The sequence below is a fragment of the Rhinolophus ferrumequinum genome, chromosome 9, assembly GCF_004115265.2.
Source record: "Rhinolophus ferrumequinum isolate MPI-CBG mRhiFer1 chromosome 9, mRhiFer1_v1.p, whole genome shotgun sequence".
NCBI classification, from domain to species: Eukaryota; Metazoa; Chordata; class Mammalia; order Chiroptera; family Rhinolophidae; genus Rhinolophus; species Rhinolophus ferrumequinum.
Genome location: NC_046292.1, coordinates 38,000,744 through 38,014,115, shown reverse-complemented (window position 1 = coordinate 38,014,115; position 13,372 = coordinate 38,000,744). Strand labels below are relative to the sequence as shown.

Genomic DNA, 13,372 nt, shown 5'->3' with positions numbered 1-13,372 from the left:
AACACAAACCCGAAAATCCACTCAGAATGTCTCTTCTAGACAGTAAATAAACCACTTGGTTAACTGGAAAACGGGTATTTGTTGGAGTTGAAGGTATGTCAGGAAATTCTTGGTTTTAAGAGTTGGAATTAAAGGAAAAAAATAAAACTCTCAGACTTGTATCTACCCCATACCCACATCCCCAAAGCAACTGGCAAAGAGCTGGGTTTTTGAAGGTTGCTTGTTGAACTGAGGGGTCCTTAGAAAGCACCTACCTGATTTCTCTCGTTCTATGGAGGGCAAGACTGAGGCCCAAAGAGGGCAGAGTCACAAAGCTGATTAAATCGAAACTGGAATCTGAGGGTCCCCTGCCAGTCGGAGCTCTGCCCATGGCTTTGGGGCTGCACCCCAGTGCCCTCCACCTGGACCCCCAGCAGTTCCTTGGCCCCTGGTCCTCTCCATCCTCCACACCCTCCCCTTAGTCAGGGGAGGCAGCCCTTGTGCATACCCAGCATACACACCACAAACAGGCTGCTCCCTGCTGCCACCTGGCCTGACTGCCCCTAATGAGATTACAGATTCCTGGTGAAATAGACAAGAGTTAATCCCCTCTGGCTTTAAAGGCCAGGCCAGGCCAGAAGAAATAGCAAAAAGAAAACCGTTCTCTAAAAACGCTAAATGTGGATGATAATCCCTGTTCAATACTTTATAGTTCACTGTTGCTTTCACAAATATTCTTTGGATGGGATGTTGCACCAGCCCTAATAAAGTAAATGCTATATTATTATATTACGTCTGTTTTATAGATGGGGAAACTGAGGCACCGTGAGCTTAAACGGCTTATCTAGGTTCACACAACTAGTAAGTGGCAGAGCTGGGACTTGAATGTAGGTCCCTTGGGCTCTGTCATCTTTAAAAATAAAAGGCCCTGAGAGCCTATATGGGTCCCAGCTTTAGGCTTAAAGCAGCCCTGAAGGAAACCCACCACAGAGTGTGGCAGGGCCCAAGTTGGAACTCAGGTCCACTGACTCAAATCCTAAGTTGCCCACAACTCAAAGGCTAAGCACCTTTGAGCCCATCCACCGGTGCATGTGGTGAAAACCAAACCGACACAGGCCTGAATTCCACTCTGCTTCTTGCGAGCTCTGTGACTTTGGCCCAGGGACTCTGGCTCCTGGGGTCTCAGTCTCCCTGTTAGTAAAATGAAGGTTGGAATCCTAGGTTGTCAGGATGATTCCCTGTTCTTTGCACAGATAAGGCAACTAGAGCAGGCCTGGCATCCAGCACATACTTGTTATTCAACTTCTCTTTGCCTCAGTTTCTTCACCTGTAAAATGATACTTATAGTACTTCTTGGGATTGATGTTATGATTAAAAGTGCTAATACAAGTAATGTGCTTCTAGAACAGCACCTGGTGCATAATAAATGCTTAATTAATATTAGCAATTAATTGGCAACAAACTAGTATCTTATTGTCTTGCCTTCAATTTTTTCTGGAATGAAGTGGGGGTAAAAATCAAACCAACCAAGCAAATGTTCCGCTTGTTCTTCCCACCAGCCCTGGTCTCCTCCCCTGCTTAAGAGGAGCACTTGACTGTGAGGTCCGGGCCCCCAGATCACGTGGCCTGCTCTAATTTCCCAGGCCCTAATCTGCTCCTAGCTCTTAATGACGTAGCTGGTAATAGGATTGTGGCTTCCCTCTGGGGCACCCACGCAGGCCATGGCTGTCCGGCTGGCAACTGGTGCTTAGCAACCCTGACCACCTGCCTGCTGAGGAGCCAAAGCCTCCAGCTAGGACCCTGTGCCCCCTTCTGGCCTCACGTGCATGGAATGGTGCTGTGCCCCGTGCCAGCAGGCTGGGCTCACCATGGTGCCAGGTGCCATCCTGGCACGAGGGAAGGATGTGTGCAAGAGGAACGGACTGCTCATCCTGTCTGTGCTGTCTGTCACCGTGGGCTGCCTCCTCGGCTTTTTCCTGAGGACCCGACGCCTCTCACCACAGGTCAGCCACCTGGGGCATCACAGGGTCCCCCTGTAGGAGGGGTGTGTGGGCCTGAGGGATCTGGCTGTTACATTCCCTCTCCATGACTCCCTGATGACATGACAGTGTCACTTTACCTCTCTGGATCCCAGTTCTGTCATCTGTAAAATGGGTGTGAAAATACATCACAGAACTGGAGTGACATGCAATAAAATGGCGGAGGAAATAGTTACGAATCAGCATCACCAGATGAATGAGAGGCAAGGATTCCTCATTAGAATAGCCGCAGGGCTAAGAGCTGTGTGACGGGGAAGAAGGGGGCCTGTAAAAGTGCGACGTGGGCATCAGACAACACCTCCTAAAGCAGCTTGTATAAATAGAAACCCAGAAAGAGTATTCTAGGCAGAGGTGACAGCAGGAGCAAGGCACAGCGGCAGGAAAGATTTGGGCGTGTGTGGAGCAAGCTCTTTACAGGAGCTGGAACGTACACCGTGAAGCAGGGGCTGGAGGACCGGGCCCATCAGGCCTCCATATCCCATCACCACGCATGCACCTGAGGCAGCCGTGAGAAGCTCTGAGCAGGGGAGTGATATGGTCAGATCTGAGCTTGGAGAGATCTCTCTGGTGCTTAGTGAAGGATAGGGCAGTGGTGGGACAGGCAGGGGGCCAAGTGAGGAGGCAGCTGCAGGGGCGAGACTTAACAATAGGGATGAATGGGACAGATAGGAGAACTGTTTGCAAAATTCAGGATGTGGTGGCTGATTGGATGTGGGGTTGGGGGACAGGGAAGCAAAGCAAATCCCCAGGGTTCTGGCCTATGTACCTGCAAGGGCGAAGATGCCTTGCCTTGGAGAGGACCCTTTTCCCTCTGAGTACCCATGTCCTACAGGAGAGGAGGGGACACTCACAGGGTGCTAAAAAAGTTATTCTAATACTTGTTAAAACAGTAAAGAAGACTGTCAGGACTATTGTGATGGTGTGTAGGTGTCGAGACTGTAATATGGGAGAGAGATCAGGCTTAACTCCGAATACAACAAAGACAGTTGGGGGTTTATAGCCGATGAGCATAGTGAGGGGATCAATTGAGAGAAAAATTACAGGATTCTGGTTGAAGGCTGAGTGGGGGATTCTCACTAAACTGACTGAGCTGGATTTGTGCTGCGACTGGGCTACGCAGGTTGAAGACAGTTCCCAAGGATGAGGCCTAATCAGAAAAGGGGCTGGGAGTATCCTGGCTAAAGCTTGGTCAAGGAGAGAGTCTTTGCCAATGGGCGCCTGAAAAATTCCCTATTTCAGAAAATGTCTCTTCCTGTAGTTCACTGATATCTAATACGAACTCTACAACTGAAGTCCTAGGCATCAGATTTTGTCTTCCATTAAAAGCAAAACACCCCCTCCCTGGGAATTGAGCCACTGTTACCATAGTAACACTGGTAGGTTACCACGATCAGTTATTCAGGGGAAAGCATGGACTCTGGAGGCAGAGGAACCCTGAACTTTGACTCTACTAGTAAGTGGCTGAGCGGCCCTATGCAAAATCCTATCTTCTTTTTGGGCGTCCATTTTCTTATCTGAAAAGTAGAGTTGCAGGGGGCGGGGGGCACTAGAATTATTGTGAGGAGTAAACAAGGATTCATCAGTGCCTGGTATATAGTGGATTCTTGGTGAATGTTACTTTCCTCCTCCATCTCTTAGCTTCCTGCCCAAGCCCTACCTTCATCAAGACCATCTCCTATTCCGTATCTTACAAAAATTCTTCCAGACCTACCCATATCTGAAATAATACTCTCCCATACTCAGCCTGCGCTCATCCTCCACTGTAACCAGCTGCTGGCTGTCTTGCTTCAGAGCCATTTGTGTAGGAATCTATTTCTCCCATCAGACTTCGACTTGCTGAATATCACATGGGCTTTATTGAATCAAAATGGGAGCCTAGTTCAGTGCTTGTCACAGAGAGAACCCTCAACGGCTGAATTAAACTGGCAACGACACAAACAATCTGCTATCTACTTTAATTTTCCTCAACAACAAAAATATATTTCCTGCAAGAAGATTATGTTGTGAAAATAAATTGGAATGCCTGTTATTAAAAGCCAAACTCATCTGGGGCCTCCTTCCCCAAAAGCTGCCTTCCCCATCTGTTTGGAAATTCAAATGTGTTCCCGTCTGGATTAACCAACCTGCCAGATAAACTGAAAGATGTGGAGTCTTAGAACAATTATTTGGCAGGAGTTGGCTTTTTCAGCATCTTACTTTGAAATCCAGGAGTTGTTTGTTTGATCTCTGCCTGTGACTCAGAAACCAAACCCTTCTTATTTTGTGAGCTTACGCAACAAGCAAAAATCATAAACAATTTGCAAAATGGTAGACTGTCCTATTTGAGAAAAGAACTTACAAAATCACAAGATTTGGAATTTTTTTTTTTAAATCAGCATCGCATTTAAACGTATAGGTCATTTTGAGAGTTCTAGTTAAACCATGGTGAATTTACAATTGTACCCATTTTCCTTTCTTTCACCAAAATTGTAGTGGAAAAAAGATACGGACTCCCAAGAACAAAGAGAATATAAAAGAAGACAGTTGAGAAAAGTCAAATGACTACAATACATTAGGCAAAATGGGAAGTGGATAGCATTGAATGATCTCATCTAGGACAGCACTAAAAGCTAAAATCTGTGTTTCTAGAAGCACATACCACATTAGTTTGTCTTGGAGAACTCCACAAGAACTCTGGACTTGAAGGTGCAGGTGTGGCAGGAGGCAGGGGTGAAGCATGGAGTTGAGATCAGAGACATTGGTCGGAACTTTGGTCGGAACTGACTGGAGCAGTTAGACCCCTAGGTCCCTTCCAGTTCATGTAGGTCCCTTCCAGTCCCTTCCAGCGGACTCCTCATCCACCCACCTCTACCCCACTGCTTGCCCCAAGGAACCAGAGAAGCTTGACTTAAGGATATTAGGCCCACCTGAGTGTGTTGGGGAGGGAAAGTGGTGAGGCTCACACTGTAAATGAATTAGTGGACATCTGTGTTCTGAGTGTGGGATCCCCATGAGATGGCTGTCAGCTGGGCTTAGGCACAGCCGCACCACCCAGTCAGAGGTAGGAAGAGATTTATCTCACTGAAGCCTCAGAGAAATGATCTCCAAATTCTGATGTAAAGGAGATTCTTCCCCTATCCCACCCTATCCCCACTGAAAAACAAACAGATCATCAACCATCACCCTTCTTTGAGGAGCCATCAGTTGACAAGTTCTACTCATGTACACAGAATTTTAATGTCTCACACTTACATATGAGCAGAAAGCCAAAGTCAAAGCATCTAACGTGAAAGACAGAGACTAAACAAACAGAAAAGAGGGTCTCTAATGAAGCAGAGACAATGCAAGGGGTAAAAGAAAACTTAAAAAAAAATTTTTAAGTTCTTCAAAGATATGAGAAACGGTATAGTGACTATAAAATTAAGTGGGATGCAAAAAGAAGGAACAATCCGAGAACAAGAAAGAGCTTTTGGAAATTAAAAATAGGTAAGCCAAAGTAAAAATACCAATAGCTGGGATAAAGTTGCAGAAATCTCTCAGAGAGTAAAACAAAAAGAGATGAAGATGGAAAAAGAAAATATAAGAAAATTAGAATGTCCATCATCCAATTCTCTAATGAGAGTTTTAGAGAAAGCTAACAGAAAAAAATGGAGCTAAAAAATTCACAGGGAAGATAAGAAAGTTCTCAGCAATGAAATCTATGCACAGCACTGCAAATTGTAAGAGAGAGAAAGAGAGCAAGAGCGAGAGAGAGCGAGAGAGAGAGAATACCATGTTATATCACCTTAAAATTACAGAAAATGGGAAATAAACACATGATTCTTAAATGGTTCTGAGAGAATAGGACAAGCCTCATGTAAAGAATAGGAAGTAAGAATGGCTCCAAACATCTTAAGCAACACTAGATTCTAGAAGACAAGGGGAGATGCCTTTGACATGTAGAGGGAATATTCTTTTAAACTAAGAATCTTATAAAGTATAGCCACACTATTATCAGAGGTTAAGTGTAGAATAAACACATTTTTACTTATGTAAGGACTCAGAAGTTTCTCTCCCATTCACCCTTACTGTGGAAGCTACCAAAAGAGATGTTCCAGCAAAACAAGGAAATAAAACAAGAAGACAAGGGAAATAAAACAAGAAGAAAGTTCCAGAATAACAGTGAAGAGGAGATCTGGGACAACCACTGGGCCTAGACAGAAATCTGTCCAAACTGGAACAGGAAGATGGAGATCTTAGACTGAGGTCTCAGAGGACATAAAATGGAACTGATGTGCATAAGTATATAGAAAATACTATTGTTAGGCATTTCAAAAGAGATGTTAAAGCATTTGGAAGAAATTAGTGAGTGATCCATAGAAAACAAGGCGAATGAAAAATCAGTCAATTATTAACTTCAAGGAAAAAAAATGAAGGTTGTATGAAAAGGAGGCATGGTTGTAGTATTTTACTTTTCTCAACAGTGGACAATATTTTATGGTAAAAATATTATAAACCTTGACTGTTAATCTAATCAAAAATTGGTCCAGTGGTGAAATGGTAGGAGGAAAAAGGGAATGGAGTCTTCATCTGTCATGGCAGGGAAGTTAATAGATGTCAAAAAGATTTATGTAGAAACAATATTATAAGCATAGTATTTAGAACTAATAACACTAAGGGAAACAGCTAGAGGATGTTGACTCCTGGGAAGTTGGGGTGGGGATAGAGATGAGTGAAGAAGGGGCTGCCTTTTTATCAGTATAGTGCTATTTAAATTAAAAAGTATACACATAGAATAAAATTAATTAAAAATACATAGTATGGTAGGTATATTTTTAAAAGTAGATTTTTTGGTGTGTTGTAAATGGCAGGAGAGTGGGGTGAGGAGGCCTGATTTCTTGTCCTGCACTGTTGCTAACTCAGTGTGTGGGGCAAGTCACCTCCCTTTCTGGCTCAGTTTCCTCATCTACAAGATGAGTCAGCTGAGCGAGAAGATTTTTAAAACCCCTTCTCTGCACCAAAATTCGATGATTTGGGACTTTTCAAATATCAGACCATTAACCAAGTGTTATGTTTGGCTTTGGTTTAAAAAAAAAAAAAAAGAAGATAGCTGCAAGTACAAAACTTTAACTTGGGTGGTGTTTCAAAGTCCATGGACTGGCCTCACCCACAACCTTACCCTCTGAGGAAAGTGGCCTCAAGCTACGGTTGCCAGAAACAGCAACACTGAATTAAATTAAATTAAATTTAAACACAGCACACCGGGTTGAATTTAAATTTCAGATAAACAAAAACTACTGTTTAGTATAAGTAAAGAGCAAATATTTGTTGTTTATCTGAAATTTAAATTTTACTGGGCTTAGTGGTGCCTTCCACTTCAGTTGTCAGTTTCGGCCATGTGATGGATTACTCTGCAGACAGTTGATTGGCTAAGGATTTAGCGCCCTAATCCAAGTCCCCATGGATAGGCTGGAAGCAGCAGCCCATGAGGAAGCCCAGTGTAAGGTCTCTGCCTAGTAAGGGCTCTTTATACGGCATGGTGTCTCATCAGCCCAATCCGATTCTCTTTCAGCATTTTAAATGAGACCTGCTGTGAGGGGCTGGTAAAAATCTGTGAAGAGGGTGGGGGCGCCCTACGCAATGGACCCAATATGGCTAGAAACTGACTCAAGAATGGCATGGTCTGTTTATGAGTCTGTCTCCTTATAAACTAGACTGAGAACTTCTCCTGGGCAGAGACCATGTCTAGTTCATTTTGGGGTACCCAGTATGATGCCTGGCACAGTATAGGTTGAATGAATATGTGAACAGTATACAACCCTGTCCTTTAGTCACTTACCACCTGCTACATGAGACAGATTTATACCAACAATAGGCTGGTGAAGGGTGCAGAGGTGGGGGAGAGCTGTTCTTTACTGCGATTACTGAACGTTTATTCTCAACCAGGCGCTCTGCCAAGTGCTTTATCTGCATCCTCTCATTTAAGCCTCCCAATGACCCTATGAAGTCCTTATTACCCTTATGTTACAGGTGAGAAAAACTCAGAGAGATCGAGTAACTTGCTTAAGGCAACATAGCTACCATGTTTCCCCGAAAATAAGACCTAGCCGGACCATCAGCTCTAATGTGTCTTTTGGAGCAAAAATTAATATAAGACCCGGTCTTATTTTACTATAATATAAGACCGGGTCTTATAATACAATATAATATAGTATAATATAATATAATACCAGGTCTTATATTAATTTTTGCTCCAAAAGACACATTAGAACTGATGGTCAGGCTAGGTCTTATTTTCAGGGAAACACGGTAGTTATGGTTAGGGGGACAAGATCAGAACCCACGTTTGGTTAGCTCCAAAAGCCAGTGCTTTCTCCAAGATTCTGTTGTCTATATGCTAGGTAGATGAGTGCAGACGAAATAGTGCCTGGAGGTTATAAAGGACTGAGCAGCCGTGAAGTCCGCACCGCCTACTGTGACCCCAGCTCTTGCTGTGTTTTCAGGAAATTAGTTACTTCCAGTTCCCTGGAGAGCTCCTGATGAGGATGTTGAAGATGCTGATCCTGCCGCTGGTGGTCTCCAGGTGAGGGGCCGGGTGTCTGGCTGGGAGGTCTGGGCAAGGTGGGAAGAGGATTCTGTACAGGTTCTGTCCGTGCCCTGCTCCTGTTGTGGGTGGATGCAGGCCTGGGAGCAGCCTTTATGGGCTGCTGGAGTCTGTGTTGCTCAGTGGCACATTATCTCAGTCCCATTCAATGAACGTTTTAGTCACTTGAACAAGTGATTTGGAGTCATAGGAAGGGACCTAACTCCAAAGTAGCTCGGGGTCAGGGGTTCAGGGATTGCTTTCCAAAGGAGGGGCTCTATGATGAGTGCAGCAGGGTGTGGGGAAAAGATGACTTTGGAGACACTCATGAGATGATGTTCTGGCTCAGCAGTGCACTGCACTGGCTGTGCAAACTTGGACAGGTTATCAAACTTCTCTGAGCCTCAGTTTTCTCATCTGTAAAATGGGAACGACACCTACTCCCAAGCATTGTCGTGTGGACTACAGGAGGCTATATATTTGGGTGTGCCAAATATTCAGGGGGCTGGATAACAGGGTGTGAGGGAAAGATGGTGGGAGATGAAGTTGGAGGATGGATTCTTGCTCAATCATGAAAGACCTTGAATGCTAGGCTAAACAATTGAGACTTCATCCACTAGAGCGATAGCCATAGGAAATCGTTGGAGATCACCTGTTCTCTATACTGATGTGCTGTGTGACCTTGGGCAAGCCCCTGCCCCTCTCTAGGTCTCAGATTTTCCGGATGTGTAGTGAACTGGCTGTTCCAGATGGTGTCTAAGAGCCCTTTGCTCTGAGGCCATAGGTTTAGAATCCTTACCTCCCAGGACTTCTCTGCAGGGAGGGAAGTGAATCCTGTGGGTGGGGTGGGGGGGCATAATGGGCTCTGTCCCCTGGGGCAGGGTCATCAGCCTCCCTGCTGATGACCTCCACATTTCCCTCTAGTGTCCTGGAGATCGTGCTCCCCAGGCTGGAAGGCCAGTTAATGGCACTTTCTGCCACTTGCAGGGTGGCCTTGTCAAACACAGCTCAGCTTCTTGTGGGCAGCATTTAGGTCTCTCAGGACTCAGACTTCAAGGTTCTACTGAAATACCACCTCCCTCTGGCAGCTTTCCCTGATTTCTCAACCCATTCTTGTTGTTGTCTCCTCTTTATACATCTCCTGAATCATTCACTGGGTCCGTGAATCTGTCAAGGTCACCAGTGGCCCCCATGTTGCTAAATCCAAACGACACTCTCAGTTGTTGCTCTACGTGACCTTTCCACAGCAGTTGATACACTTGGTACAGCCTCTAATCACTCTTTCCCTCCTGAAATACTCTTTTTTATCGCCTTACACTCTCCTGGCTCTTTGCCTGCCCTCTGCCCCTCCACCCCACTCTCTCTGTTCACTCTCTAAATGTTGCAATTTCTCAGGCCTTTTCTCATCTGTCCTCAGGGCTTTAATTCCCCCCTACAAGTCCAACTCTCCCCAACATAGATCTCCCTCCAGGGCTTCTCCTCTTAGCACCACACTCAAACTATTACTTGACATCTCCACTGGGTGTTTCACAAGCATTTCAAATTTAGCATAACCACATTGAGATTTTATTTAGCAAACTAGTTCCTTCTTCTGTTTTCTGTTTGTCAGTAAATGGCAGCTCCATCTACCCAGTTATTCAAGCCTCCTTGCTTATTCCCTTTGCGCCAAGGCCAGCCCATCAGCAACTCCAGATTCTTCCTCCTAAATAGATCCCAGCTTCATCCCCACCATGCAGGTCTGACGCCACAGTAACCTCACTGGTCTCACGTCGGTTCTTGTTCCCCTCCGATGCATTCTCCACACAGTGGGCAGAATGATCTTGTGAAAAGCTGATTGAGCCATGTCACTTATTTACCGAAAACCTTTCAGTGGCTTCCACGGCATTTAGAATAAACCCTCACATCCTTAACCTGAGTTAGAAGGCCCTGCATTACCCTCTCCAGCCTCTGCCCCACGTCATCTCACGCCCCACTCACTCCAGTCCCAGTGGCCTTTAGTCTCCGTGGCAGACCAAACCCTTCCCCATCTCAAGGTCTCCACACGTGCTGTTCCTTCTGGCTGGAACATGCTTCCCCAATGCTTTATGCCTCTTCCTCCTCTTCCTTTAGATCTCAGCCTCCATGTTGCCTCTTTAGAAAGGCCCTCCCCACCCCTTCACCACCACCTGTACTCTTCCTCCTTATGCCCTGTTCCTTGTTCCATACAGCACTTATTATACATTGTTATTCTACAGGAATTAAATTATTGGATGGTTTCCTTATCTTCCACTGGACCATAAACTCTGTAAAAGCAGAGATACTGTTCTGTTGAGGCTCCACTCTAGACCTAACCAGGTGCCTGGCACACAGTAGGTACTCATTCATACTTGTCACGTGAATTAATGAATTCAACAATCATGCATTGTGCTTTCTGGGTATTTGGCCTTATACTGGGCATAACAGATACAAAGATGTGTGTCTGTCCCTGAGGAGTCCATAGGCTGTGAGGGAGACTGATGAGAAAATAGACAATTCCACGGCAGCTAAATAAGTGCATCGATGGAAAAAACACAGGACTTTTCTTTTTTCACTTTTTTTCCTCAGTTTTATTACAAAATAAAGCACTGGACTCTTGTTAGGCAGCTTTCCCATCTTTTACTGCTGACCATCCTTACTGCCAGGACATCACCGCTTACTCAGAATAGAAAGCCCTTACAGGTAGAGGCCCTTGTGTGGACCCTGCAGTCACACAGACCTGTGTTCCCATCCTGCCCTGCCACTTCCTAGCTGTGTGACCTGGGGCAAGTCATTTAACTTAAAAAAATTCCTGGAGTCAGAGAGTCAGAGGCCTGGGCCCCAGACCTGCTTCCAACACGAATCATCATGTGATCTTGGCTAAGTCACCCTCGCCCTGAGCCTTAGTTTACCGAGTTTACTTTGTCACAAAGGGCCCGTCCAGCTCTCCGAGTCCTGGCTCTCATAGTCCTGGTCACTTTCCACCAGACCAAAGCGCTTGGTCTTGGCTGGAAATGGAATGTGATATTAACTTGAGAAAAGCCAGTGTATTTTCATACATTTCATTTGTTTATTATACAGTTTGGGCTGGGGGTAGAGCAACCGTGTCATTGAAAAATGGCAGTGCTTTAAATTTTTCCTGCTAAGGGAGAATTAAACTTTCTTGGGGGAAAAGATGACCCATTTCTGAGCCCCAATCGGCTCCATTCCTGAACCTTCCTTCCTTTAGCTTCAACTGATCCATAATCCACCCATCCATCCATCACCCACAGTTCCCTGAGCTCTTGCTCTGGCCAGCCCAGGCCCGGGCATTCTGGTCCTCAAGGAACAGCAACTCTGGTGTGGGGATTCTCACTTGGGGCTGAGCAAGATCACCAAAGCTGCTTTGAAAATTCAGATGGCAGGCTGGGCTTTGTGAACCAGAACTGCCAAGGGGACCAAGCAGGGGTTTGTTATAAAACAAACACCAGAATTGTTCTAATGGTGGGAAAAAAAAAAATTCCTGATGTCTTGGGATCAGGCCTTCTGGCTGAAGCTAAAGGGCCTGGCTGCTGCTCTTCTGTCCCCAGGGGCTCCAAGATATAACCCCAGGAGACAGGGGTTTTCCGCAGTGTAATCATTCCAAGGCAGTGGGAGGACACACATTAAGGCACATTCGCTTCTAGCTCCAACAACCTGCAAGTCTGGGCCCCAAAGCCTGGCATTCATGACTCTAAATTCTCTAACTTCTTTTCCAGAAGAACCCGCCACCCCATCTCTATGCCAGATCCCTAAAAGCAGGCTGGTCGTCTCATTAGTCCCTAAGCATGCCACAAACTTTTCTACCTCCACACCTTTGCTCATGCCGTTCCCCCTTCCACGGATGCCCTCTTCTCCTCTTAGTTAAGTTCCACTCTATGTTCAAGACCTAGCTCAAGTTTCTGTCTGTGAAATGCTCCCAGCTCTTCATTTATTAATAACTATTGGTGATGACCTGTCCCCACCACTGATGCTGCTTGTAACCCTGGATGTACTCAGTATGGTTTGTTAAATGACTTTTGCAGTCACCGCTGGTATACCACATTATGGGGTACTGACACCTTTCTTTGTACAGTAGTGACATAGAAATAAATTAGCATTTTTATTTGGACTAGCCGTTCATGTCACTGAACAAGAAGTGCCCTGCCAAGGGGTAGGACCAGTCATCATAACCCCTCCATGGAGAAGGGTCAGGTACATCACTGTATTTTTATGTAAGATGCTAGGAGGGGTTTCAGGTTCATTTTCCCCTTGTCACTCACACTAACCAGGGCTCTGGGCACTGGTGACGATGTGTGACGTGGACATGAGTGGGACCTGGTCCGTGCCCCTGTGAAGGGTGCCATGAACACAGATGTGTGGGACTCGGAGGGAGGAGTGCTATGTGCAGGTCTGTATCAGCACCCAGTGTGCCTGAGTCAGTGGACACTTTCTAGAGAAATGACCTGTAAGCTGCAGTGCTAAGTAAAAGTATGAAGGAGGAGGAGGTCACCCCAAGGGGCTGCCTGCTGACAGCAGAAGCAGAGGAGGAAGGTTTCATGAAACTTCTCATCTGGGCCTTGGAGAAGCCTGGTCAATCTGACGTCCGTAGTACATCAGGAGCCATGCTGGGTGCTTCAAGTACATTATCTTATTTCATTCTCAGAATAAGCCTGCGAGGGAGGGAGGTGGCCTTCCCATTTTACAGACAAGGTCACTGAGGCTCCCATGCTAAGAGACTTGGTTAAGTTCATACATCTGGTGAGTGACTCCAAAGCCCCTGTTATCACCCTGGAGCCTCTTGCAGATTCCCTTATTGTGA

The 13,372-nt window shown here is 45.7% G+C and overlaps 1 protein-coding gene across 2 annotated transcripts in view; it reads left to right on the top strand.

The window, feature by feature from the left end:
• Positions 1-1,657: 1,657 nt before the first annotated feature.
• SLC1A7 (solute carrier family 1 member 7) overlaps positions 1,658-13,372 on the top strand; it is a 45,026-nt gene continuing 33,311 nt past the window's right edge. Inside the window, exons 1-2 of one of the 2 annotated variants that reach the window (XM_033114945.1) lie at positions 1,658-1,982; positions 8,480-8,559. In XM_033114945.1, the coding sequence (XP_032970836.1) occupies positions 1,806-1,982; positions 8,480-8,559 (257 nt within the window). In that variant the 5' untranslated portion in view covers positions 1,658-1,805. The remainder of the gene's footprint in view (positions 1,983-8,479; positions 8,560-13,372) is intronic. The other variant, XM_033114946.1, reaches the window with a different exon arrangement.